This window comes from Physeter macrocephalus, chromosome 17 (genome assembly GCF_002837175.3).
Source record: "Physeter macrocephalus isolate SW-GA chromosome 17, ASM283717v5, whole genome shotgun sequence".
Taxonomy (NCBI): Eukaryota; Metazoa; Chordata; class Mammalia; order Artiodactyla; family Physeteridae; genus Physeter; species Physeter macrocephalus.
This window is the reverse complement of record NC_041230.1, coordinates 44,104,786-44,130,479: the sequence shown is the minus strand read 5'-3', so window position 1 is coordinate 44,130,479 and position 25,694 is coordinate 44,104,786. Positions and strand designations below refer to the sequence as shown.

At 60.1% G+C, this 25,694-nt stretch overlaps 3 protein-coding genes across 5 annotated transcripts in view; 1 reads left to right on the top strand and 2 right to left on the bottom strand.

The window, feature by feature from the left end:
• BCAR1 (BCAR1 scaffold protein, Cas family member) overlaps window positions 1-16,246 on the top strand; it is a 35,730-nt gene extending 19,484 nt beyond the window's left edge. For 2 of the 3 annotated variants that reach the window (XM_007120790.4, XM_024124962.3), the window contains exons 2-7: window positions 2,921-3,532; window positions 8,712-8,873; window positions 9,049-9,165; window positions 10,060-11,157; window positions 11,965-12,054; window positions 15,317-16,245. In XM_007120790.4, coding sequence (XP_007120852.1) covers window positions 2,921-3,532; window positions 8,712-8,873; window positions 9,049-9,165; window positions 10,060-11,157; window positions 11,965-12,054; window positions 15,317-15,829 — 2,592 coding nt within the window. In that variant the 3' untranslated portion in view covers window positions 15,830-16,245. Of the gene's footprint in view, window positions 1-2,920; window positions 3,533-8,711; window positions 8,874-9,048; window positions 9,166-10,059; window positions 11,158-11,964; window positions 12,055-15,316 lie in introns of all 3 variants that reach the window. The other variant, XM_028477417.2, reaches the window with a different exon arrangement.
• Window positions 16,247-16,523: 277 nt separating this feature from the next.
• LOC102976557 (chymotrypsinogen B) lies at window positions 16,524-21,080 on the bottom strand. Its single transcript, XM_055078923.1, has 8 exons — window positions 21,029-21,080; window positions 20,141-20,244; window positions 19,972-20,051; window positions 19,514-19,592; window positions 18,930-19,110; window positions 17,941-18,060; window positions 17,893-17,906; window positions 16,524-17,423 (listed from the first exon to the last, which is right to left on the bottom strand). Exons 1-8 carry the CDS (start codon window positions 21,078-21,080, stop codon window positions 17,262-17,264), a joined length of 792 nt encoding a protein of 263 aa, XP_054934898.1. The 3' UTR covers window positions 16,524-17,261.
• Window positions 21,004-24,813, bottom strand: LOC102976269 (chymotrypsinogen 2). Its single transcript, XM_055078811.1, has 7 exons — window positions 24,628-24,813; window positions 23,757-23,866; window positions 23,554-23,633; window positions 23,133-23,211; window positions 22,610-22,790; window positions 22,398-22,531; window positions 21,004-21,744 (listed from the first exon to the last, which is right to left on the bottom strand). The coding sequence occupies exons 1-7, from the start codon at window positions 24,677-24,679 to the stop codon at window positions 21,583-21,585; spliced, it is 798 nt and encodes a 265-aa protein (XP_054934786.1). The 5' UTR covers window positions 24,680-24,813; the 3' UTR covers window positions 21,004-21,582.
• Between the last annotated feature and the right edge of the window lie 881 nt (window positions 24,814-25,694).

Here is a 25,694-nt window from a genome sequence, read left to right as displayed (position 1 = left end):
AAGAAAAAGCATCCCCCGTTGTCTCAAACCTTACCCTCTCCCCATTTTTTAAGTTCAAGTGACATTTTATTGAGGACTCATGTATGCCTCAGCGCACTGATAACTGTCCTAACTGTGGTGTGGACAGTGTTGGCGCCGCCAGCAGTTCCGAGGGCCCTTGCCCTGGCGCGCACCTTGGTGCAGGGTGAATTCGCTTGCTCTGCTCTCTGTGCACTGCCTGCCTGGGCTGGCTTCTCCCCTGGGTTCTTGTCCCTCTTGGCTCCCAGCTTTCTGGCCTCTGGCTCCTTCTGAGCTGCTCTGGAGGAGTGGGCTTCCCGCCAGTTCTCCCCCGAGTCTGAGCGTGCAGTCCTGGGCCTGGAGCACGCACTGCCTGCCCAGGCTTCCCCCGTGGGCTGCTGTCCCCCTTGATGGTGTTCCGACCTCTTCCCTAATCCTCACTGTGATGGGCAGGGGAGACGGAGTTCAGAGGGGCTCCTTCTGGCCCCTGATGCTGGTGTGGAGGTGGGCCCTCCTAGACTTGGGTGAGGCCTCACCCCGACTTCTCTCTGCCCCCAGTTGGAATCCAGGGGATGAGACCCAGGCCCACGTGGGAAGGGTGGTCCGAACCCAGGGCCCATTTCCGAGTCAGATCTAGACCAGGCTCTGCATCTTCAGTCCCCAGGAGACCCAGAGGAGGGCGACCAGAGCTGAGGCCTGGCCGGTGGGGCCGGTGCCCAGCTGGCCTGGCACTGTCCTCTCCACAGGCCTGGCCTTCCCACCCAGGCGCCTGCTTCACTCCTGCCCTCTGCTGGACTGACCTTGGCCCTCTGGCTGGGGCCCCCCTGTGATATCTCTGGGCCCAGGCTGAGCCCTCACCCGCTCAAGCAGCAGAGGCCAAGGACTGAAAACGGGGCGGGTGGGGGGCGCCTCTCCACCTGGTTCTCTGTCCCCGGTGAGGTTCTGGGCCTGCCGGCACAGTGCCTGCCAATGCTGGGGTCCTCCTGTCTGTCCCCACAGCCTCGCCAAGGCCTGCACAGGCTGCTGGGCTACTGGGCCTCTGCACGGAGCGTGTGTCCCGGCTCCAGGAGGGTTTGCTGACTCACGGAGCCCATAGCAGCAGTTCTGGGGTGCCTGTGAGAATTAACAGGAGAATTACGGGAGTAAAGAGCGGGGCTGGGCGTGGGCTGCTGTCCTTCTGTGGCCGTCCTCAGTCTGTATGGGACTGCTTCCTTGTCTTACTTTATTCTCCCCATTTATTCCTGATGCCTGTCTCATTCCCGTCCCTCTTCCAGAAGCACCCATGCAAATGTAATGTGTCTGGAATCTGTCCTCGGACCAGTGTCTGTGAAAAACACGTAGAGTTCTTTTGTAGGCGTTCGTAATATTTCCGTAAAGCGCTCTGGGCTGTGGATCTCCCGTTTGTTCCTCTAACTCGGGAGGGTGTGGCTGGCGTTCCTCACCAGACACCTGGGCACCTGCTGGAGCGCAGAGCAGAGTCGCAGGTCTGTCCCGCTTTGCTGGCTGGATCCCTGAACGTCCTTTGTGGCTATCTCGGCCATTCTGGTTTCCCCTTCAGAAAACTCTTCATATTTTATTGGTTTTCTGTTGGTGTTCTTGTCTTTTCCTTGCTTGTTTGTAGGAGGACCTCCAGATTCTAGATCAGTGACTCTTGTCATTTGGTGGCCTGTCACCCTGTCAGCTTTCTGTTGTTCCCCCACCCAACTGAAACCGTTCACTTTGACGAGGTTGAATCCATCTCTTTGTTTCTGTTGTTGTCACCTTATGTTTTGTGCTTTTTGTGGTCTTTTTTTCTAGGGTTTTGTTTATAATTTTTTTCCACCTCAAGGTCACAGAGATGTTCTCCCACAATTCTTTTCTTTTATCAGCTCTAAGGTTATAATTCTCACATTTAGGTGTTTGATTGCCCTTTGTTTATAACATGAGGCAAAGTGTCCAAATTGACTTTCCTTCCGATGGTGAGTGAGTTTTCCTAGTAGCATCTCGGTTACAGTCCCGCCCTCCTCATCGCAGCGTGGTTCCCAGCCGCTGCTCCCTGTCCCGCTTACGGGTTGGAGTTGTGGCCTGTCCTCACGGCAGGAAGGAAGCGCCTCTTTGCATTTCATTTTCAGAATTGACCTGCTTATTTGTGGACCTCTGTTCCTCCGCTTAATTCTAGAAGGATTTTTTTCCTTTGGTTGAATTCCTCCAAAAAAAAAAAAAAAAAGTTCGGCTGGCATTTTTATTGCAGTTGTAACTTATTAAGTAAGCTTGGCCCAATTGTTACATTTTCTCCTCTGCAGTCTTTGCTTGATTAACTCCCGGATAACTTGTAGTTTGTGTTATCTGGTGACGTCTTTTCTGTGGGGTTCCCTCCCTCCTCAGCACTGTTGATTCTGCTCGTTTGTTGGAATCTGTACGTAGATGACATATGGTCTGCAGATGATGACTGTTCTGTCCCTCTGTGTCCCCTCCCCACTCTCGGGTCTTTTCCTCCTGGCTGATTGCACTGGTGGGGCAGCGGGGAGCTGAGTTGAAGCAGGGAGGGTGTGCGTCCTGTTTTCTCCCCAGGACGTGGTGGCCATTATTGTCATTATCGCTGCCCTCCCCAGCGTTAGGTCCAACTTATAGCATGACTCCGGGACCGGGAGTATTTTGTGGAGTATCTTGAGTGCCATCCTGGAGTGCAGGTGATGGTTGTGGTCAAGAGGTTTTTGAGACACTACCCAGGCTCATTTGAAAAACTGCCGGGATCAGCTGGGCCTTTTCGCCAGGGGCAGCGGGGCCAGAGGCGCGGGGATCTCGCCAGACCCTACTTCGTTCCTTTCTCGGTGCCAAGGCCAGGTGCCTCCCCAGTCCTGGAGGGGGCGGGAGCTGGACGGGACGCCGAGCCCCCAGCGCACGTCCTCCTGCCCTCACGCCCACCTGTGTCCTCTTCCCCCAGAACGTGCTGGCCAAAGCCCTCTACGACAATGTGGCCGAGTCCCCAGATGAGCTCTCCTTCCGCAAGGGCGACATCATGACGGTGCTGGAGCGGGACACGCAGGGCCTAGATGGCTGGTGGCTCTGCTCGCTGCACGGGCGCCAAGGCATCGTGCCCGGGAACCGCCTCAAGATCCTGGTGGGCATGCATGACAAGAAGCCCGTGGGGCCCGGCCCCGGCCCGCCCGCCAGCTCGGCCCTGCCTCAGCCCAGCCTCCACGCCCCGGCAGCCCAGTACACACCCATGCTGCCTGCCACGTACCAGCCCCAGCCGGACAGTGTCTACCTGGTGCCCACCCCCAGCAAGACTCAGCAAGGCCTCTACCAAGGCCCTGGGCCCGGCCCCCAGTTCCAGTCTCCCCCGGCCAAGCAGACAGCCACGTTCTCCAAGCAGATGCCCCATCACCCGTTTCCCAGCCCAGCCCCAGACCTTTACCAGGTGCCCCCGGGGCCTGGCAGCCCTGCCCAGGACATCTACCAGGTGCCGCCTTCCGCTGGGATAGGACACGACATCTACCAGGTCCCCCCATCCATGGATGCGCGGAGCTGGGAGGGGACGAAGCCACCAGCCAAGGTAAGGCCTCCCTGGGTGGCCAGGCAGCCCTCCTGGTGGGTTTCGGCCGGGCCCAATTTTTGGATGCAGCAGGGCCCAGCCAGGCACCCTTGTTTGGGACCTCCGGGGCTCCAGCGGCGGCTCCGTGTTTGGTCTGGGGTCGAGGTGGGAGGTGAGTGTCTGGGGAATGTGTTGATACGTCTTGCTGACGTGGGTGTGAGCAGCCCGAGAGGAGACATCGAGCTGGCCTTGGACCATGAGGTGGCCTTTAGCTGACAAGCCCCAGTGGAAGGGTGTCGGCAGCAGAGGACACAGCCTGTCAGAGACTGTTGTGGCAGGTGGGGCCTGACCACGGAGGCCTGAGCAGCAGCTGGGAACGGACCCCCAGGGGCCTGGAACCTTCCTGAGGGTGGAGGGTGTTGGGTAGGAGTGACCTGCCCAACCATGTCCTGGTGAAGCCATTCTGCCCAGAGGGGAGGGTGCAGGGAGCCCAGGAAAGAGGAGCTGGGAGGCACTTGAAGGGGAGAAATGGAGTATGGGGCACAGGGCTGCAGTTGGGCCAGAGTGGCTGGAGTCCCAGAAGAATGGACTGGATGACAGGGTTGTTTCTCTCTCACGTAGCACGGCTGGGGGTGAGTGGTGTGGCGCTGGTGGGCACCTCCGAGACTGTCCGAGCCTGTGGCTCCTCCTGGAGCACCGGTGGTGGAGGGCAGGTCCTCCGTCTGTTGCTCTGCCACCTCGTCACGGGGCTCGCGGGCCAGGACAGTGGCCGCGTGAGTTCCAGCCGGCAGAGAAGGGAGGAAGGGACAAAGGGGAGAGGCCAGCCGACGGGTGCCCAGGGGTTCCCACGGTCCCCCTGTGGGTGCAGCTCATCTAGATCCAGACGCACCCAACCCTCTTCTCTCCTGGGCCGTGTTGGCGGGTTGTGGGCACCTGCAGGGTGACCTGCTCGTGACTCCTAGACCGCGGGGAGGACACTGCCTGCGGGATTGTAGGGTCGCTGTGAAAGGGGCTCTTGTTCAAGTCCCTTGTGGGCTGTTGCCAGTGGGAGGCTGGGCCGGGGGCAAGGCTCTGAGCCCAGCACCTCAGCTCCACACAGGCCTGTGTACGTGCCCTCACACCCAGGGCTGTCTGCCTAGGAAGGAGGCAGGACTGGAGAGTGCCATGTCTAGTGTAGAGCAGCCGGTGTCTGAGGACACTCACCGCGCGGTGCTGAGCCTCTCCTCAGCGCCGGCCCAGGGCTCAGATGCCAGCTGGGCAGCAGTTCAGCATGCAGTGTTGCCCTGCCCTGCCACAGGCAGAGCTTGGAGCGGGAGACCTGGACACAGGTCATTGGCTGGCTCAGGGTGGGGCTCCATGGACACTGGCCACCAGGGGACTCTGGCTCACTGGCTCCACTTCCTTACCTGCTCCTTCAACCGCCTGGCCAGAGACAGGCCAGTGGCAGAAGTGAGCCATGCTGGACTGGGATAGCCCAGACTGGGCTGCTCCCAGGATGGCTTTGCGGGGGGAGGGAGTGACCGGTGGTAAGCCTTGGGACAGGCCATAGGCCATCCCTCGGCACCCGTGCCCACACACAGCTCGCATTCTGCACACTCCCCAGGGAGGCATGCCCTTCCCCTTTCCATCCTCTCCTTTCCCGAGTCCGGGCAAGCTTGTTTTGGTGCAGCTCCAAGGCCAGGACAGGCAGTGGAAGCCCCGTGGCCCAGGAAGCAGCAGTGAGGCCTTTACTCCGGGCTGTGGATTTGAGCCCACGTTTTGGCCATTGGTACTGTTTCCCTCCCATACGAGGGGCTTGCTCTCAGGCTGCTTCTGGGCTCACCTGGCTGGTGAGTGCTCTGCACATGCCCACTGGTGGGGTTGCCTAGGCCCTGTGTCCCTGAGGACCCAGACGGGGCTGATGGCCCCAGGAGGAAAGCTCTGTGTGCTAAGACCTGGTTGCCCTCCCCTGAGAAGCCTCATGGCTCCTGGCCTGGGCAGTCTCGATTGCGGCTGCTTTTATTTTATGGTCCCTGAAAGTGTGCTTGCTTGTCACAGGAATGTGTAATGTATGAGAAGGCCTGGAGATGAGCTTCCCCAGTCAAGAGGGGATCGCTGGGGGATTTCAGCATGTTTTGTCTAGCGTGTTCCATATTCATCTTTCACAGATTAGTACACATACTTTTGCATTTTGAGGTTGTAAATCCAACATCAGGTATCAGAAGCATTTTGGGTCCCTGAGCGTGATTGTGACGACCACCCCCGGTTTTGCTGGGTCGCCCCTTCTGCTGGGGGCAGGCTCCAGGCGATTTCTAACGGCAGTAAGGCCGTAAACGTCTTGGAGCGTGCATGTGTGCCCACGTTTCAGGCTGTGCTTTCAGAAGCCTGGGCAACTGAGGCCACTGGTCCCAGGGCTGGAGGTTGGCTCTGCTGAGGAGAAACCCTGCCAAGACTGTGGGGTGGGTGGGTGCGGCCTTGGGTCCAGGAAAGCAGAGGGCGAGTGACAAGGTTGGTGGCCAGGAGGGGTCAGCCTCCTGGAGCCTGGAGCAGGGTGGCCCGCGTGGCTGCCGGGGGGAGGTCAGGGCCACACCAGGTGTCAGCACCCTTTGGGGCTGGGCCACGCTTTTAGGGAGCTGAGGGCAGAAGCACGTGGGGCCCCCGGAGGAGGAGGTGTTTTGTGAGGTCCCTCTTGGGGGAGCTCTGGGTCAGGGCTGCAGCTGTGCCTGAAGGAACAGCTGTGGCACTGGGTCAGGCTGGGGGAGACACAGCTTAGCTCAGCCTTGTTCCTTCTGGGAGGACAGGAGCTTGGGAGGGAGGGGACCCACATCAGGCGCGTGCCTCCGTCCCCCAGGACCCCCAGCGGTGCTCCGTTTTCCAGAGCAGGAACCTGAGGCTCTCAGGGGGGGCGGAGGGGGCGGTGACAGAGAGAGCCGGCCTGGGTCACAAGGGGAGATGCCCATTTCACAGAAGGGGAACAGGCAGCCAGGCGGCCCGGAGGTGGTCAGGGGCCGAGGCAGAAGGCAGCAGGCAGCCTGCCCCGTCCCTGGGGTCTTGGGAGCCTTCAGCCTTCCTTCTCACTCCTGCAGGCGCCCCAAGGAGCCTGCCCTGCCTGGGTCTGTGTGTCCGGGCGTGTGTCTGGCAGTGGGCATGGTGCGCGTTTTCTCTGCCTCTGCGTGTCTGTCTTCTGCACCCTTGAGATGTGTGTGGGGGAGAGCTTGTGGGTCTCGGGCTGGGCTCTGTGTCTCCTCCCAGACTCTGGCTTTGTCCCCCAGCCCCAGGGGCTCCAGGTTCTGCTAATGGGGCCCCAGGTGTGGAGCAGGGTGGCCTGTGATTAGCGGGCTCAGCGGCTCTCTGGGGAGTTGGTTTCCCTGACAAGCTTTCTCCCCACTGGTGGCTGCCTGCCTTTTTTTCTAACAGAAAGCATTTGTTGGCCAGTATGGCTGCTTACTGTCACTGACTCAGCCGCGTGAGTGGCCAGCTGCCCGCGGCCCAGGCCTGGGGTCCGGCCCCAGCACCCCTCCACCTGCGCCCCGCCCTCTCTCACCAGTGTCGGGGCGTGGAGAGGGCGGCACACACCCTCGTCACACACCCCTCGTCCTGGGCTGGGTCCCCACCTGCCTTCTGAGGCTGGCAGGGCCTGGAGACACCTCAGGCCTCGCCTCAAGGCCCCGCCAACCTGCCACGTCCCGCCAGCCACCCCCCCCTCCACCCCCCCGCTGTTGGCAGGTTCCAGGGTCTAAAAATAGCTCTGGAGGAGACTCAAGTCTGGGGCTTGAGGAGAGAAATGAGTCTGGGAAGGGCCGCCAACACCACTCCCAGACACGCCGGGGGTGGGGTGCAGTGGGCCTGGAACACCCCCTGGTGGCGCTCACCCCAGCAGCTGACAGGGAGCCAGCTCTGCCGGCCTGCCCGGGAGGCGACCAGGGGCTGCATCAGCAGGAGGCTCTGCCGAGCCCTGGGCTGATCAGAAAGTGATGGTGCCTGCACTTCAGCGGGATCGTTGCTGCTCCTGGGGTGCCCTGTGCGTGCACACAGCCTGTGCCCTCCAGGGCCCATGGGCCTGCAGAGCTGGCTGTTGGTGTCCTGGGGGCTGCGCAAGGCACGGGGTGCAGGGTTCTTGGGGCGTGAGCCCCAGGGCAGGCCCTGCCTCCGCCTTGCTGTCCCCAGGGGTGTGTGTGGGGAGGCCTGAGTCACCACTGCCCCAGACCTCCCATTTGATTAGGGAACAAAAGGCCTTTTTGTCAGAGAAGAGCTGAGCCAGGAGCCTTGCGGAGGAGGTGTGCCCTGAGCTGGGTTAGAAGATCCTGCCAGCCCCTCCTACAGGGCTGACCCCTCCCACAGGGCCCGGTGCCCACAGGGAAGGAGGCTGCCCACCCAACACTGCCTTCCAGCGGTGCGGGCTCTCGCCCTGCACCTCGGGACGGGAGGGGCACCAGGGAGGAAAGGGCCTGGCCTCCTCTCTGGGCCAACATCCCCCCATGAAGGCCTTATCCTGTTAGGTGAGGGGTGGTCCCTGTGGCCCCGAGGGTGTGGTGCGGTGGGGAATACAAACAAGTCTTGGTTCTGGTCTTGGTCAGTCCCTCACACCCACGTACAACTTGCCAAAACAGCTTCCATCCTTCCATTTGCGGGAGAGCCGGCCCTGAGGGGTGGCCCCGTTCTCAGGAATCTCCCCAAGGGTGCTGGGGGGACGAGGAGGGCAGGGCTTGGAGCCCCCAAGCCTTGTCAGGATCTCCTGCAGGCCACCTCCTCTGGGTCCAGCCCAGGAGGGCACAGCCCATCACTGCCACCTCCATCTGTCCTGGAGCCTGAAGGCGGCTGCTGGGTCCTGTGGTAGGGATAACCCCTTGCTGGGCAGGCCTCTCGAAGGAGGATGCAGCTGGAGGTGCCATCCAGCAGGGGCACCTCAGTCAAGGGTGGCCCCTCCTCCATCAGCCCACATGTTCTCTCCTCTGGAACCTTCTGGGTCATTCAGCTGTAGAGATCACTCACTTCTGTTTCCTGCCAGAACCAGACGGCTCTAAACAAATAGTGGGGGTCCTTGTATTCCCCACGTGCTGTATTTCATTGAAGAGAGAGAAGGCAGGGGATACGAAGGGATGCCGACACCCTTGCCTCTGAGCCCCCACCTTGGGGAGCCCCCTTACGTATGTCCTGCTCACCTCACGGGGCGGCGGAATCTCTCCAGGGCCGGTGGTGACGGTTGGCTGTCTGCCCCCAGGTGGCGGTGTCCACCCGCGTGGGGCAAGGCTATGTGTTCGAGGCCCCCCAGCCCGAGCAGGACGAGTACGACATCCCACGCCACCTGCTGGCCCCGGGGCCCCAGGACATCTACGACGTGCCCCCTGTTCGGGGGCTGCTTCCCAGCCAGTACGGCCAGGAGGTAGGTGTCGGGGCCGGTGGGCACGGTGGGGGACCTCTCAGCCTGGCCCTGCATGGAGAGCTGGGCTTTCTTGGCCCCAGCCTGGGTGGTCCTGGGGTAGAGCTGTGGGTTTCTGCTCTTTCTGTCCCCTCAGGTGGCCCTGGCACTTGTATTACTGCACCTTTTCTGCCCTCAGGTATATGACACGCCCCCCATGGCTGTCAAGGGTCCCAATGGCCGGGACCCATCGCTGGACGTGTATGATGTGCCCCCCAGTGTGGAGAAGGGCCTGCCGCCGTCCAACCATCATGCGGTAAGCATTTAGGGGATGCTGGGCCCTCACAGGCTGAGGCCCTACCTGTGCATGGGGTTCTGGGTGTGAGTGAGTGTGCGTGCCCTGGGGTGGGGACTCAGGTCTGCAGAGCCGGGGGCTTCGAGAGATCTGCCTCCAAACCCTGGCTCTGCCCCTCACTTGCTCTGTGACAGAGGTGGAAACTGAGCCCCTCTGAGACTCAGCTTCCTCGTCGGTAAAAGGGTCCCTTGTAAGGGCTTCTTCAGGAGGTTTTGTAGAGGATCACACAGGATATCAGCAAGGTGACCACAGGACTTATCATCCAAGCCAGGATACTTCTGAGAGTGAAAGGAGAATGACAAGATAGTTATGAGGGGGCATCAGGCACAGACCAGGACTGTCCTGGGCAAACCAGGGTGTCGTCACCCTGAATACAACCTGCACATAGCTCAGCCAGGCACCTGCCACAGAGTAGAGAATACGCACGTGGTGGTGATGGTGACGCTGGTGGTCACGTGGGTGGTGATGGGGGTGACGGAGGTGACGGTGGTGCTGATGGCGGCGGCGGTAGTGGTATGATAGCTGACCTCTCACTGAGCGTTTGCAGGTACGCGGTGAATTAGCTCACGTAATCCTCACAACAAACCTGTGAGGGAGTTTTCCCATCTTATAGGTGAGCAGACAGGCACAGAGAGGTGGAGTCACTTGCCTTAGGTCACACAGGTGGTAAGCAGTGGAGCCAGGATTTCGAACTCTGGTCTGGCCCCAGAGTCGGGCTCTCAACCGTAACCTGCATGAATAAGCATCATGACAAATGTGCACGCTGGGCTGTGTCTGTGTGTGTGACTGGGTTCTGCCCGTAGGCTCCCGGGTGGGCAGATGGGCCGGCAGCCTTGACCACTTCTTGGCCCCCAGGTGTACGATGTTCCTCCATCGGTGAGCAAAGACGTGCCCGACGGCCCACTGCTGCGTGAGGAGACCTATGACGTGCCCCCCGCCTTCGCCAAGGCCAAGCCCTTTGACCCCACCCGCCACCCGCTGGTGCTCGCCGCACCCCCTCCGGACTCGCCACCAGCCGAGGACGTGTACGACGTGCCGCCCCCGGCTCCTGACCTCTACGACGTGCCCCCCGGTTTGCGGCGGCCTGGCCCGGGCACCCTCTACGATGTGCCCCGTGAGCGGGTCCTTCCTCCCGAGGCAGCCAACGGCAGCGTGGCCGACGACGGTGTGTACGCGGTGCCCCCCCCCGCCGACCGAGAGGCCCCAGCCGACGCCAAGCGCCTGTCGGCCTCCAGCACGGGCAGCACACGCAGCAGCCAGTCGGCCTCCTCCCTGGAGGCGGCGGTGCCGGGCCGTGAGCCCCTGGAGCTGGAGGTGGCCGTGGAGGCCCTGGCACGTCTGCAGCAGGGCGTGAGCGCCACCGTGGCCCACCTCTTGGACCTGGCAGGCAGTGCGGGCGGGTGTGGGGGCTGGCGCAGCACCTCTGAGCCTCAGGAGCCTCCGGCACAGGACCTGCGGGCTGCCGTGGCCGCTGTCCACGGGGCCGTCCACGAGCTGCTGGAGTTTGCCCGCAGCGCCGTGGGCAATGCCGCCCACACTTCGGACCGCACGCTGCACGCCAAGCTTAGCCGGCAACTGCAGAAGATGGAGGACGTGTACCAGACGCTGGTGGCCCACGGTCAGGCCCTTGACAGTAGCCGGGGAGGCCTGGGGGCCACTCCCGAAGACCTGGACCGTCTGGTGGCCTGCTCGCGGGCTGTGCCCGAGGATGTCAAGCAGCTGGCCTCCTTCTTGCATGGCAACGCCTCGCTGCTCTTCAGACGGACCAAGGCCTCTGTCCCCGGGCCGGAGGGGGGTGGCCCCCTGCACCCCAACCCCACCGACAAGGCCAGCAGCATCCAGTCCCGGCCCCTGCCCTCACCCCCCAAGTTCACCTCGCAGGACTCGCCTGACGGGCAGTATGAGAACAGTGAGGGAGGCTGGATGGAGGATTACGACTACGTCCATCTGCAGGTGGGTCCCGCTCCCCCCAGGCTCCCTGGGCCCCTGGGCCAGTCCCCGGGTCCTCTCGGGGCTCTGCCTTTGCCGCCCTGTCGTGGGCACCCTGATTCCCCCCCACAGAGGGCTTTTGTGGCCAAAGGAAGATGTGGGCCCCATCAAGGCCTTGGTGAGTCCCTGTGCGCTCCTCACTTGGCCCTTCCAGGCCACAGGGGTCCCTGGAAGCCCATCCTTGGCCTGTCTCAGGCCTTTGGACCCATGTGGCCCCGACATCAGGGATCCTGCAGTGCCAGCCAGGGAGGGCCCCTGAACACCTGCAGGGTTAGGGATTTGGAGAGGTGGATTCTGAAGTACAAGCGAAGACAGAGATAGTAGCAGGTGTGGGGGAAACAAGCAAGGTGATCGGTAGGTGGGGTGGGGTAGGCCTCTGAGCAGAGGCCAGGGTGCCAGCTGATTGGGCATCCCGGTGAGTGGCATTCCGGGCTGAGAGCCAGCAGGTGCCAAGGCCCGGTGGTCAGGGATGGGTGGGCAGACCCTGTATGCCAAGGGGAGGGGCCTGGATGTGATTCCTGCCATGGGAGCTGGGGCAGGGAAGATAGACATGGCCGTGTGGAGTGTGCTGCCTAGCCTCTTCCTGGGAGCAGGAGGTGAAGGAGGCCCGGGAGAGCCGCTTCCTCCGGAAGCTGCCCCCACCCTGGGCCTGAGGCCACAGTGGGAGCCTGGGTGCAGCTGCAGCGCCACCTGGTGGCCGCTGGTCTCACTGCACCCCGCCGGGCCTCTGGGGGCTTCTGGCTCAGCTGCATCCTTGTGTCTACCCTCCAGGGGAAGGAAGAGTTTGAGAAGACTCAGAAGGAGTTGCTGGAAAAGGGCAGCATAATGCGGCAGGGGAAGGGCCAGCTGGAGCTGCAGCAGGTGAGGACACTCAGGTTCCCCAGACTCTCCCAGCACAGGCGTCCCTAAGAATCTGTCTCCTAAGCTGAGCCTCCCAGGACCCTCCCTGCTCAGCCCGTCCCTACTCAGCTGCATGACGGTCTCCGTGTGTTCGTTGGATTTATGTTTAGGTTATTATCAGAGTAATCACGGTTAGGTATCTCAGCGCACACAGAAAAGTGTGAAGACGGAAAAGAAGCCACTCACCCTCAGGGGTGGTCACCGTGCTCTGGGGCTGGTTTCCGGTCTTGCTCCTGCCTTGGAAGGGGCCTCTGTCCATGTTTGAGATGATACTTCGTGAATAGTTACGTCAGCTTTTATCTCAAGATGTTTCCATGGCATTAAATATTCGTCATAAGTTGTTTTTTTTGTTGTTGTTGTTGTTTTGCGGTATGCGGGCCTCTCACTGTTGTGGCCTCTTCCGTCGCGGAGCGCAGGCTCCGGACGCGCAGGCTCAGCGGCCATGGCTCACGGGCCCAGCCGCTCCGCGGCATGTGGGATCTTCCCGGACCGGGGCACGAACCCGTGTCCCCTGCCTCGGCAGGCGGACTCTCAACCACTGCGCCACCAGGGAAGCCCATAAGTCGTTTTTAAAGTCAGCCTACGTCTATTATGCTTGAATGTTTACATTGTACCCAGTTTTTCTTATTGTAAATAATACTACTGTGTTTATCTAAGGACATGGGATTTTCTTCATATTTTGGCTTGTTTCCATAGAGTAGGAGAGGGATTTTTTTTTTAAATAAATTTATTTATTTACTTACTTATTTTTGGCTGCGTTGGGTCTTCGTTGCTGTGCGTGGGCTTTCCCTAGTTGCGGCGAACAGGGGCTACTCTTCGTTGCGGTGCGCGGGCTTCTCATTGCAGTGGCCTCTCGTTGCGGAGCGCGGGCTCTAGGCGTGTGGGCTTTAGTAGCTGTGGCACGTGGGCTCAGTAGTTGTGGCTCGCAGGCTTTAGTAGTTGTGGCACATGGGCTCAGTAGTTGTGGCTCATGGGCTGTAGAGCGCAGGCTCAGTAGTTGTGGCGCACGGGCTTAGTTGCCCCGCGGCATGTGGGATCTTCCTGGACCAGGGCTCGAACCCGTGTCCCCTGCATTGGCAGGCGGACTCTTAACCACTGCGCCACCAGGGGAGTCCGGGATTTTCTTTTTTTAAGGGAGTTTTATTTTGATTATGAAGATTTAAAAAATTAAAATATAGTCTAGTACAAAATAAACACAGAAATATCACCCGGAAAGTTTTCCTCACCCCACCTTCCCTGGGCATGGGGAAGGATGGTGTAGTAGAGAGCCCACCAGGTTCACCCTGAGACCCGGACCATGGTGTGCGTTTTTCAAAGCCACGTTTCCCCAGCTGTCAAGTGGGAAGCGTAGTTTCATCCGTCTTGGGGTCGATGTGAGAATTAAATGAGTAAACACTATGTAATGCTTAGGCGGTGCTGGGCGCATGGAACGTGTTCCATAAAGGTACAGAGGTTAATAATTATATATGTATGGAATCTCCACTGACTTAGGAAATGGGCATGTGCTTTATCTTCTTTGTCTTCCTCTGGACTGTTGCAGCATTTATTTAACCAGTCCTGTGTTGGTGGACATTTAGTTTGTTCCCAGAGCTACTTTTGTAAACAAAGCTCTGCTGACTAAATCTCTTCACATATCTGGTCAGTCACTTAGATAAATTACTAGAAGCTGGAATAAAAGGAATGTGAGTGAGAAACTAAAGATCTAGAGTTCCTAAGCGAGGGACATCAAGTACAAATAAAATACAGGAACATAAAGTACACTGACAGGGACGTTTGTCGCTCCATTTCTGCATCAGTGAAAAATCTGGAAACAGCCCCTGGCTGCCACCACCATATACCTCACAGTAGAGTACTGGTTGAATACAGTGTGAGCATTTGTACAGTAGAATATTGTGTAGCTACCAAGAATTTGTCAAAGAATGAAGAAGACCCACTGAAGGTAAAACAGAACAAAAATGAGTGTATTCTCCCGCTGGACAGGAGAGCCGAGCAAGTTTCACCAGGTAGCCTACGAGGGAAAGAAAGAGGGTTTCACGTGCTAGGAAGGGACAGTTGCACGCTGGTTTGCTAATTAAAGTAAAGCCTGAAACCTTGGTTAGACAAGTTCCTGAGTCCCTGAGTCTGTGTGCACGGCTGGTCCCAACGACCCAGTCAGAACCAGCTTGTGGTGAGGACGTGTCAGTCCATACCGCTAGGCAGGGCTGCTGCTGGTGGAAACTTTTACCACATGCTTTATACATTCTTACTGATAGGAAATGAATGACCCGTTGTTGGGTGATAAAGGTAGGCTATAAAATATTATATACTGTGTGTTTCTGGTTTTCTAATTATGAAGGAAGTGGGAATATTCCTGTTTAAAGGAAGACATCTTTGAGGAATATTCACCGGTTTTGGCTGTGAATATTTGTTTTCTGAAATTTGCAAATACCATGACCTTTTTGCTTTTGTTTAAAATTCTTATTATGGGAAATTTAATACATGTATAAAATTGAAGAAAATAGTCCCCCAGGTACCCACTGGAGAGGAGGAACCCCGGGTACCATTCACCCAGCCCCAGCCATTCTCAGCACAACTAATCCAGTGTATGTAGCCCCCTTTCCCACCTGGCGACCCCTCCCCCTCGGCCCGATCATTTTGAAGATGTTACATCGTTTCATCTGCAAATACGTCAGCGTATATTTCTAAAAGACGATTTACCAGAGATTTAACAGATTTCTGGGTGCATGGGATTCCAGTTGATAACTATCTTTCTTTCTGCTTGGTCTCTTTGAATCTTTTTACAATGCATATATTAAGGAGAAAAAAATTTTTTTTTGACTTTTCATTCTGAAATATTTGTAGATTCATAGAAAGTTTGAAGGACAGTACAAAGCAGTCCTGTGTCCCCTCCTCCCAGTTTCCCCCAGTGATCGCATCTGAAGTCACTAGATAGCAGCACCCAAACCAAGAGACTGCTGTCCCTCCCCCCGCCGCTGCTCATCTGTTCCCATTTCTAGCATTTTGTCATTTCAAAAACGTTATATAAACGGAATTATTTGAGATTGGTGGGAAAGTTATTTGGAGACTGTCCAGAAGGCAGGCAGGGATATGTGCTCGGCCAGTAGGACAGAGGTGGCCTGTTCCCCTGCCCACTGACTCTGAGCTTTGTCACTTTCCAGAAGGGCCCCCTCTCTGTCCCTTTTGCTCTGAGGCTGTGGTTTTCACTCTTCTCCCTCTTCCCCAGCTGAAGCAGTTTGAACGGCTGGAGCAGGAGGTGTCACGGCCCATAGACCACGACCTGGCCAACTGGATGCCAGCCCAGCCCCTGGCCCCGGGCCGGACGGGCGGCCTGGGGCCCTCGGACCGGCAACTGCTGCTCTTCTACCTGGAGCAGTGCGAGGCGAACCTGACCACGCTTACCAACGCTGTGGATGCCTTCTTCACCGCCGTGGCCACCAACCAGCCCCCCAGAATCTTCGTGGCACACAGCAAATTTGTCATCCTCAGCGCCCACAAGCTGGTATTCATCGGGGACACACTGTCACGGCAGGCTAAGGCGGCCGACGTCCGCAGCCAGGTGACCCACTACAGCAACCTGCTGTGTGACCTCCTGCGCGGCATCGTGGCCACCACCAAGGCCGCTGCCCTCCAGTACCCGTCGCCTGCCGCCGCCCAGGACATGGTGGACAGGGTCAAGGAGCTGGGCCACAGCACCCAGCAGTTCCGCCGGGTCCTGGGCCAGCTGGCAGCTGCCTGAGAGCCGTCAGCCAGAGGGCGAGGGGAGGAGGGTGGTGACGGGCCCCAGAGAGCCGCCGTGCCGCGGGCGTGGGGACAGGCGACCCCAGCTCCACCCGGGCCTGGTGCCCCAGACTGTACAGGGGTTTGTGTATATTTATGGCGGGGCAGGATGTGGGACGGTGCCTCCTCAAAGGAGCCCGAGCAGAGCCGGGCCCCGGAGCCCAGGCCAGGAGTGGCTGGCCGTCTTTCCTGAGCGTGTTGAGGGCCCGCGGGGCCCAGCATTCGGGGCCGGGCTGGGGGCTCGCAGACCGCTTGACCCACACAGCCTCAGGTGATCCCTCGGGCTGACCAGCCCCATGAGGGTGCCGTCCCCCTGGCAGGGCAAGCGTGGCTGTGGTGTATTCTCTCTGCACCAGGAGAAAACCCTAAAAAACTATTTTTCATTATTGATTTTCCAATCATTTGACTAATAGTCTACATTTAAATAAAATTTTAAAAAATGAAAAGCATTCTCCTGAGGTGTGAGAGGCAGGACCTGTGAGTGGGAGGGCAGGTGTTGGCCACTCTGGATGCTACAGGTGGGGTCACGGGTTGAGGAGATCTGTGGTGAGGCTGTGGGCAGCGCCTCGGGAGGGGGAGGAGAAGGCGGGTCCCTTCAGAAGAAAACGAAGCCTTGGGGAAGCGGGGCTGGGCCAGGAGCTGAGGTGGGGGGAGCCTGGGCAGCTGGAGGGAGGCTGAAGAGTGGCCGTCAGAATCCAGGGCTTGAGGCCAGAGAGGCTCAGCGCGAGCGCAGTGGCCAAGGGCGCAGCCGCTGCTGAGGTTCGATGAAAATCCAGCATGGTCCCTGGGCAGGCGGCCGAGGCGAAGGCAGATGCAGGGTGATGTGTGGGTGGGAGCAGCTCCAGGAGCCAGAGAGCCCTGCTGGGGCCCCTGCATCCCGAGGCAGAGAGTGCCCTGCTGGGGGCACCGCTGGGAGATGCACTATTCCACGCAGAGAAACTTGCTTTCACAGGCCTTATCCAGAACTTAGCTCTTAGAAAGAAGCTCTTAACTTCAGCTTGTGGAACTTCTCCGCGTGTCCCATTTGAATTACACATGGACTTGGACTCCCAGTTGGGAGGTAGGGGACAAGAGGGGCCCTCACCCTGGGTCAGTGGTCCCCTCCCGGAAGTCTGGGGGTACGTCTGGCAGCCCGAGGAAGGCGAGAGCTCTGGGCACCAGCGGCCCTGCCCCTAGCTCTCAGCCACCCTGCGTGTGAGCTTGAGGCTCATTTCCCCCGTCTCTGTGAAGAAGGGGTAGGGCTGGGTATCTGCCAGCTCCCTCAGCTCTGAGCTCCAGAGGGGACCTCGGTGAAGGCAGCCGTCCTCCCGCCCCAGCGAAGGCACAGAAGTGAACCTGCAAGCAGTTTTATTTGGGTTTTACACACATGGGGGCTGGGGCAGGGCAGAGGCTCAGTTGGCCTCCAGAACTTCGAGAACCCAGGGAATAAACTTGGTGACCCGGGTGTACACGCCTGGTGAGAACGGGCCACAGCGGCCGCTGCCCCAGGACACGATGCCCACCAGGGTCCAGGCCCCATCCTTCTGGCAGACCAGGGGGCCACCAGAGTCGCCCTGCAGGAGGAGATAGGACTTATATTCAAGCCTGAAAGGGAGTACCAGGGCCCTGGTGTGCCCTGACCTGGCAAGTCCAGGGGGTGCAGACAGAGCACAAGTGGGGGCCCAGTGGTTGTGCACGAGAGACTCAGATCTGCTCAAATGGCAGCCCCAGCTCTGCCACCTACTCCTGGGGGGCCTGGCGCAGGGGCTTATCCTCTCAGCCTCCCCATCATCTGTAAAATAGGCTGAAGCGTCCAGCTCGTGGGGCTGGTGTGAGATTCAATACCCCTGGGAAGCCCCACACCACGCCTGGCCAGAGCCGGCCCTCACCAGGGGCATCGGATAGTGCTGGTCCAGCCCTTCACCGGGGCACTGGGCAGGGCATGAAGTTCGCTAGGTCACGGCAGAGAGGAGTGGGCCTCCTGGCCTGGCCAGGGGAGGCACGGTCAGTGAGGGCGGGCAGGGTGGCGGAGCCAGGCCGTACCATGCAGGAGGAGACGCCGCTGGCGCCCGCACAGATCATCACGGGAGATGCCGCTGGCGCCCGCACAGATCATCACGTCGGTGATCTTGCTGCCCCAGTACTGCTTGCAGTCGGCGTTGGACATGACGGGCAGGGTCGCCTGCTGCAGCTTGTCGGGGGTCTTGAGAGCTGGAAGGACAGAGGGCATGGGGTCAGGGCCCCTCATCCCAGCAGCCCGCCCCTGGGGAGAAGAGACCAGGGGCCGCCTGAGCCCCGCCCTCCCCCTGCACGGTGCTCGTCTTCATCCGTCACGATGATCGTGGACACCGAGCTTCGACCCTTCCCTGACACCTTGGAAGAGCCTGGGACGCGGCTCCCCTGCGGTTCCACACCAGGCAGCGGGGACTGTGCTTCCAGCAGTTGTTGCAGCAAGTGCTGCCTCGGAGCCCTGTGCGCTCTGGGCCCTGCCGGCCACTGTGTGTGGGCAGAGGGGCCGTCCTTCCTCCCCAGGGAAGGGGATGGACGTCCTTCTGACCGGGGACACTGGAGGGGACCCCCGAGGGAGCACCTCCCTCCTGCTGCCCTTTCCCGGCTGCTTCTGTCCTGTTACGGGACCAGCCGGCGGGCCGTGGCCGGGGCGGAAGAACTCAGGACACCGAGGAAGAACCTGCGGAGGGAGCAGCGCTGGGCGGGGGGTGCGGGGGTGCGCGGGGGGCACCTGGGCGCTCCAGCCCGAACCCGACCAGGACATTGGACTCCGGGCCCAGACTTCAGGGGCGCTGGCCGCACCGCCCTCCTCAGTCTGGAGGGAAATCCGGGCTGTCCCTCTCCTTGCAGGTGAGACGGGGCGAGACTTGCTGGTACTTAGGTGTTTCTTCAGAAACTGTTTACGTATATATTATTAACCCTCATTTTTATTCACGTCTGGGAGGCTTTTCATTAAGAGGGTTTTAAGTAAAGAAATGGAAGATTTATTGACTGTTGCAATTTGATTGTGTTTGGAATTTAGACCAACAACAGAATGAGTCTCCCTCCTGAGAAGTCCTCAGGGCGCTCACCGTTGTACCGGGTCTTGCCCCAGCCCGTGGTGGCGCACAGGGAGCCCGCAGGGAAGCTGGCGTTGGCGCTGGGCAGGCACACGGCGGACACGGTCCCGGAGAGGCTCGCGGGCGTGGCCAGCTTCAGCAGGGCGATGTCGTTCCGGACCGTGCGCAGGTCCCACAGGGGGTGTTCAAAGACCTGTGTGGAAAGGGTGGGGGCTGGGTGGGCCACAGAGGAAGGACTTGGGAGATTTCAGGGGCACACAGACCTGAGGACTAGGAGGGGCCGGCGGTGCCAAGGGGGCAGAGTGTTGAGAAGGGAACCCAGGTGAGGCTGAACAGACCAAATCTCTGGGGTGCTGGGGAGAGGGCATGTGACATATTTTGCTTTTTCCTACAATGAGCAAAACTTAGAAACAACCTTCAGTGTTTGTAAAGGAGCTTTATTATTTGGGAAAGAGAAGAAAGCTCAGACTGGAGAGGGGCCGGTGGGGTGAGGCCCGAGCCGCCGGCCGGGGTCGTCTGCCCACTCTCCCCCTGCCCTCCTGCTCCTCTGTGCCCCAGGGGCCCACCCTCCTGGCTGCCCGCCCGACCGTCTGTACCTCAGCGATCCTCAGCACCTGGACAGCCTCCTCCTCGGAGCCTTGATCAGATACCCCGGCCACCACGAGGTGACTCTTCCTGGAGAGAAAGGAGACGGAGCTCAGGCTCACGGCGGCCACCTCCTCACAGGAGTGCCCGGAGAGTGTGCCAGGCAGGGTGAGCCCCGGCTGGGCCACTGAATCGCGTGGTGACCTTGGGGGCCTCAGTTTCCCCATCTGTACAGTGAAGGCAGAGGCCCAGACCAGCTGTCCTGGACCAAGCTGGGGTCTGGGGAGGTGGGGCGCTAGGGCTGGGGTTTTCTGCTGACTGTGGCTCTGCCTGCAGCCTGGGGACAGAGCAGCTTCTGCCAGACTCTTTCCCGCTCACTGGCAGCGCCCGGTTGGGGTTAGGAGCGAGTGAAGGTGGTCTCTCCAGGCAGGTGAAGTGGGGGCCCCTCCTGCTCCAGCCCAGGCCTCACCTGACCCCGCAGTGGGCGGCGGTGACCACCCAGTCCTCACTGATGAGGGAGCCCCCGCAGAAGTGGAAGCCGGAGCTGGTCTGCGGAGACCGGGGGAGGAAGAGTAAGCCTTGCCTCTCCTGCCTGAGCCCTCCCTGTCTAACCTGCCCCTCCTCAGCCTCCCCCTCACCTGCAGGGACACCTGCCAGGGCCAGGAGCCGGGGACAGCGTCCTCCCCGTTGACGATCCTGGACAGGCCGCTCAGCACAGGGTCGATGGTGGGGACTCCGCAGCCTGAGGGGCAAGGACAGTGTGGCTGGTCAGTGGGTGGTGCCCCAAGGGGGTCAGGGGAAGACTCAGCTCTTCCAGGCCTCTGTGGCACCCTGGCACCCAGAGTTTTGTCCGCTGCAAGGAATTCAGCCCCCCACCGGTCCAGCTGACGGCTGCCCTTAGAAGGTGCCCTTGTGGACGGTCCCCGAGGCTGAGGGTATCTGCAGTTGGGGCCCAGGCTCCCCAGCCGCCTCTGTGCCCTGAGGGGAGTGTCCATCCCACTCTGAGCCCAGGATTCTGTCCTGGGGGCTGGGATGTCCTGCTTGAGTCCTGGGGGCTCTCATGGCCTCTGAGTCTGCAGGGGGAGCAGGTTTGGGTGAGGTCGTTACCCCAGTTGGGGTGGCACACACGCAGGAGGCTGTCCAGATCCAGAGGGTGGAGGTGCAGGGCAAGATGGAGGGACCTGGGGGACATTCTCGAGGCAGCATTCACACAGCTCGGCGGCACATTTGGAGGGTGGAGGAGCCCAGACCACCCCAGCTTCTGAGTGAATGGAGGAGACCAAATTAGGTTGGGCCCAAGGGACCTCCAGGCAGTGGAGGGGGCTCCAGGAGCGCCCAGTGGAGGAGTGGGGAGCTGGGCAGAGCAGCCCAAGGAGGCTCAGGGGGCAGCTGGAGGGGCAGGTGGCAGGGGTGTTAGAGGTACGGGGACTAGGGCCCTCCTGTTCCCCGCCTCTGGGTCGGGGGTCAGGGGGTGGGCGAGGCTCGGTCTGGGGCTGCCGGGCCTGCCTGAGCCTTGCTGCACTTACCGAAGCTGCTGCCAAAGAGGAAGAAGCCAAGGACAACCCAGAGAAGGGCCATGGTATGTGACTCAGCAGGTGAGATGGGGTCTGCCCGAGGGACCCCCCAATATATTCCCTCAACCCACCAATCTCAGCCTGCCTCGCCATCCCCTCCTTATCATGAGACCTTGGGCTGAGAAGCACCTGGCTCCAGCGTGGGCCTGAGCCCTTGGGGGCCACTCCTGGGAAGGTTTCCTGGAATCACAGGTGTGTGGGCAGGCCCTGGGCACACTGAGCCAGGGGTGGATGGTGAGGAGCCCGAAGTTGCAGGTGGGAGCATGAGGTGAGAGGTGGGGGCCACGGTCCCCCTTTATCTGCCTGTGCCCTTCCTGGCCACCCGGGAGGTGGACTAAGGAGGGGCCCTCCCAGACACCTGGTTCAGTGAAGGTCCAAATTCAGGAGCAGAGTAAACTCTCAGAAGCCCCAAAACAGGTCACGGACACCATCAGCATGTCTTCCACTGGTTTATTGAGGCTTTGTGGAAGCAAGCTCAGCAGGGAGGCCAGGGTGAAGGCTGGTCGTCAGTTGGTGTCCAGGATCTTCTTCACCCAGGGGATGAGTGCAGTGACGCGGGCGTACACGCCGGGGCTGGAGGTGGAGCAGGTGCCGCTGCCCCAGGACACGATGCCCACCAGGTTCCAGGCTCCATCCTTCTGGCAGACTAGGGGGCCACCAGAGTCGCCCTGCAGGACAGGGAGGAGGGGGCTTGGATCTGGCAGCCCAGGTGGCCTGGCCCAGAGGCCCCTGAACGTTGTTCCCAGAGCCCAGTCCCAGGCCTGATAGCCAGTAGAAGCTCAGAACATGCATATGAGAAGGATTATGAAAGAAACTTCAGCAGCTCCTGTGGTTTGTGCCCCTGGAAGTCTGGGCCACCCCCTGGGGTGGGGTCCTATAACAGAGGCTCAATAGAGCAGGTTTGATTGATAGGAGGGAAGCATGGGTGGTGCTGGCCGTGGGGCTACTGTGAGGGAGGAAGGGCTGCCAGACCCCTTCTGGAGCCCTTCTGGGCCACCATGCTCTGCTGCCCAGGCTGTGCACTGCACAATTCCAGGAGGTGCCATTACTCAGACTTGGATATTAGTGGCATCTTGCAATGTGGCAGCTCTGAGACCAGAGCCCCTTGCTCTGGCACCTCTCTGCTGAGGTCACTGATGACCCTCCAGGAGCCCTATCTTCCCTACTACTCAGGCAGGAATGCCCAGGGAGAGAGTGGCAGGCCCTAGAAAGAGGTCTGCCTGCTACTTCCATTTCCTCTCTCTTTGCCCAAGCCCTTGGCCTGGGCTTCGGCCTGAACCCACCCCAGGCCTAGGAGGGAAGGGAGCCTGGGAGGCCATACCATGCAGGAGGACACTCCGCTGGCGCCGGCGCAGACCATGCTGTTGGTGATCTTGTTGCCCCAGTATTTCTTGCAGTCGGTGTTGGACAGGAGGGGCAGAGTCGCCTGCTGCAGCCTGTCGGGGATGTTGGCATCTGGAAGGGCAGGGTGGGTGGTTAGTGACTGCTGCCCCCACCTCCCACCTGGCCAGCCAGTGGTCTCTCATCACTCACTGGTGGGTTTGGTCAGGCCCCAGCCAGTCGTGGCGCACAGCATCCCGGCGGGAAAGACATCGTTAGCGCTGGGCAGGCACACGGCGGACACGGTCTCGGAGAAGCGCGCAGGCATGGCCAGCTTCAGCAGGGTGATGTCGTTGGTGGTGGTGAACAGGTTGTAGCTGGGGTTCTTGAAAACCTGTGGGGCAGGGCCAGACAGCTGCCTCTGGGGTCTGGGAAGAAGCCGACCGGGGCAGAACCTGGCGCCAGGCTACCCCTCACGGCCTCAGTGCTCCTCCGTGGACAATGGCCTGTTCAACTCGGCAGCTCCTTCCATGGCCCCAGGGGCCTGAGGCCCAGGCCCAAGGTGCAGGCCTTCCCCTCATGGAGCCTTGCACACCCTGCTTTCTGCTTTGCCCCATCATGATGGGGTAATTGGGGTGACCGGGAGGAGCTGGGGCCCTGGAGGTTAGCCTGGGCTGCAAACTCCCGAGGGTCCACCCTGCCTGGGGTCACATCTGGACCCCGGGGGCTGCCATACCTTGGCAATCCGCAACACCTGGATGTCCTCGGCGTCTGAGCTCTGGTCAAACTCCCCGGCCACGACCAGATGGGAGGTTCTGGAGAGGGCCAGAGAAAGGAGTGGTTCCTGCCGTGAGCGGGGCATTTGGGGTGCAGGGTGCTTATGTGTGTGAGTGCACGCGTGTGCAGGCGTAACGCGCGTGGGTGTCTTCGTGGGTCTGCACACATGGCTGTGGTGTCGATCAGAGATGGAAGCTCAGAATCTCAACTGGGCCTACAGCCCGCCATGTGTTTTCCCAGGGACCCCTAGGACACTGGAAGGACTTGGGTTTGCTACACATTTCCAAATAAGAAACTGGGAAATGAAGGCGTGAAAGGGCAAGTTCTCAGTGCTGGAGGAAACCACTCCAAAGGGTTTCTTGGGGACCCCGGGCTCTCACTTGACATTGCAGTGGGCGGCGGTGACCACCCAGTCCTTGCTGATGAGGGAGCCCCCGCAGAAGTGGAAGCCGGTGCTGTCCTGGAGGAAGATGGGGAGGGTCAGCCCCGCCCCGACACCAGCAAAACCAATCTGGGCAGCAGCCCCCAGCTGGACTAATACCCCAGTGCATCCCCCTACTCGTGTGCAGAATTCCCCCCTCACCTGCAGGGACACCTGCCAGGGCCAGGAGCCGGGGACAGCATCCTCCCCATTGACGATCTTGGACAGGCCGCTCAGCACAGGTTCGATGGCAGGGACCCCGCAGCCTGAGGCTGGAAGTATGGAGTGAGGGGTGGAGGCCAAGGTCCCACCCAGGACTCACCGCCCCAGGAATACTCCAGGGACAATTCAGGCTGACATGTGCTCCGGCCCAGACGAGCCCAACAGGCTGAGCTGGAGGTGGTGGCAGGGCCAAAGCCTGGGCTGGGAGGCCCTATCACTGCCTACCTTAACCACTCTGAGTCTCAGTTTTCCCACCAGCAAAATGGGGATCTTACAGTTGCTAACCTCACAGAGTTGGTATCATAAGGATGAAGGATGCTTTGCCGTAGCAGACAAAGCAGGCAAAGCAGGAACTCGCTCAGTTCCTGGCACACAGTGAACAAAAGTTTAATGAAAGTTTAAAAGGGCTGGTTCAAGGGCATGAAAGGGCTGATGGGGGCCAAGCCACACTTGCTCATCATCTGAGCCTGCTTGGGAGCCACCAACTATTCACAGAGCTTTCTGTCCCTCTGGAATTGCTCCCCCTCCTTGCACACGATGCGAGGCCCCAGGAAGGTCCACATCCACCCCGGGGGCCTCACACTGGCTGGTCTGGTCCAGTCCCCCCAGCATCCTCATTGTAGAGATGGAGCTGGTGAGGCTCAGAGAGGGAGAAAGACTCGCTCAGGCTCACACCACCACGCACAACTGAACTGGGGGCTGGGACCCCGCTGCTCCTTGCTGGCCTTGGGGTTGGTGGGGCCAGCACCCCTTCCAGCAGTTGGTGGAAGGGTGGACAGCCTTCCCGGTCTCTGCCTGCCCTGGTGCTCACCAAAGGCCGTGCCCAGGAGGGCGTAGCAGGAGAGAAGCCAGAGGAAGGTCATGGTGCCGCAGTCAGGGAGGTGTAGGGCGCCTGCCTGGAGGGCTCCCCATTATATCCCTGTGCACCAGACTGTTATCTGAAGACCTTGAGGTGATAATCCCTTTCTTGGGCATGTGTCCCAGTGGGCAGGATATGCCAGAGCAGGGCTGGCAACAGGGCCTGGGATGGCAGCAGCTGGGGCCAAGATCTAGGGCAAAGTTGGGGCCAAACAAGGTGGACCTCCACCCACAGCTAAGGGGAAGGGGACATTCAGGTTTCTTCCTCCAGGCCCTACCTCTAGAGGGGCCCTGCGGGCAGCAGCCAGGCCTGGGCCGGATTTGAGCCCCAGCCAAGTCTCTCATGGTCTGGAGGACCTTGGACAAGTAATTTAGTTGGTCTGCAGTTGTTCAAAACCCCATGGGCAGTGTGGTCAAGTAGCGGGAGGGGCAGGTACCAAAGCATGGTGAGGGCACAGGTGACCAGTGGGCTGAGGATGCTCCCCTAGTCTTAGGATGGCCAAGAAGGCTCAATGGCTCACTTCAATATCAGTGGCAGTCACGTGGGCTGGTTCGGAGGGCAAGCCGCCCACTGCCCGTTCACGTGGAGCCAGGCCCCTCCACCCAGGCATCCTGCCCTTGGAATTGAGTACATGGCATTCAGGTGCAGGACTGGGCCCAGGGCCAGCCAGGGGGCCTCTGCTCTCATCCCAGCAAGAGCTTCTGGAGGCTACACCAGGTGGGAAAGCAGGGGCCAAGGAGGCCTGTTTCGGGGGGGCAGCAGGGCCCTTTCCCAGCAACTGGGAAACTGGGGAGGGAGAAATTTGAAGGTGAGGCTGCCAGGCACAGGGCAAGTACCCCAAAACACATAGGTAAAACAATACCTTATGGATATTTTAAATTTCCATTGCACTGATGATTGTAGTGTGGTGGGTCACACGTTTCAGCACAAAACAGCTGTGGGGCCTTGGGCAAGTTACCCTCTCTGATCCCATCTCTAAATATGTTAAATGGGGATCCTTAGAGCACGGGTCCCGCTTT

Excerpts from the sequence above, each read along its gene's own strand:
- LOC102976557 (XM_055078923.1), bottom strand. The coding sequence starts at position 21,080 with ATGGCCCTTCTCTGGGTTGTCCTTGGCTTCTTCCTCTTTGGCAGCAGC. Across the intron at positions 19,593-19,971 it reads GCCGCCCACTGCGGGGTCAG|GAAGAGTCACCTCGTGGTGG; the intron begins GTGAGGCCTGGG and ends CTTTCTCTCCAG. Across the intron at positions 18,061-18,929 it reads GGGCAAGACCCGGTACAACG|CTCTCAAGACCCCCGACAAG; the intron begins GTGAGCGCCCTG and ends CTGTCCTTCCAG.
- LOC102976269 (XM_055078811.1), bottom strand. The coding sequence starts at position 24,679 with ATGACCTTCCTCTGGCTTCTCTCCTGCTACGCCCTCCTGGGCACGGCC. Across the intron at positions 22,791-23,132 it reads AGGTGTTGCGGATTGCCAAG|GTTTTCAAGAACCCCAGCTA; the intron begins GTATGGCAGCCC and ends CCTGCCCCACAG. Across the intron at positions 21,745-22,397 it reads GCGGAGTGTCCTCCTGCATG|GGCGACTCTGGTGGCCCCCT; the intron begins GTATGGCCTCCC and ends CCTGTCCTGCAG.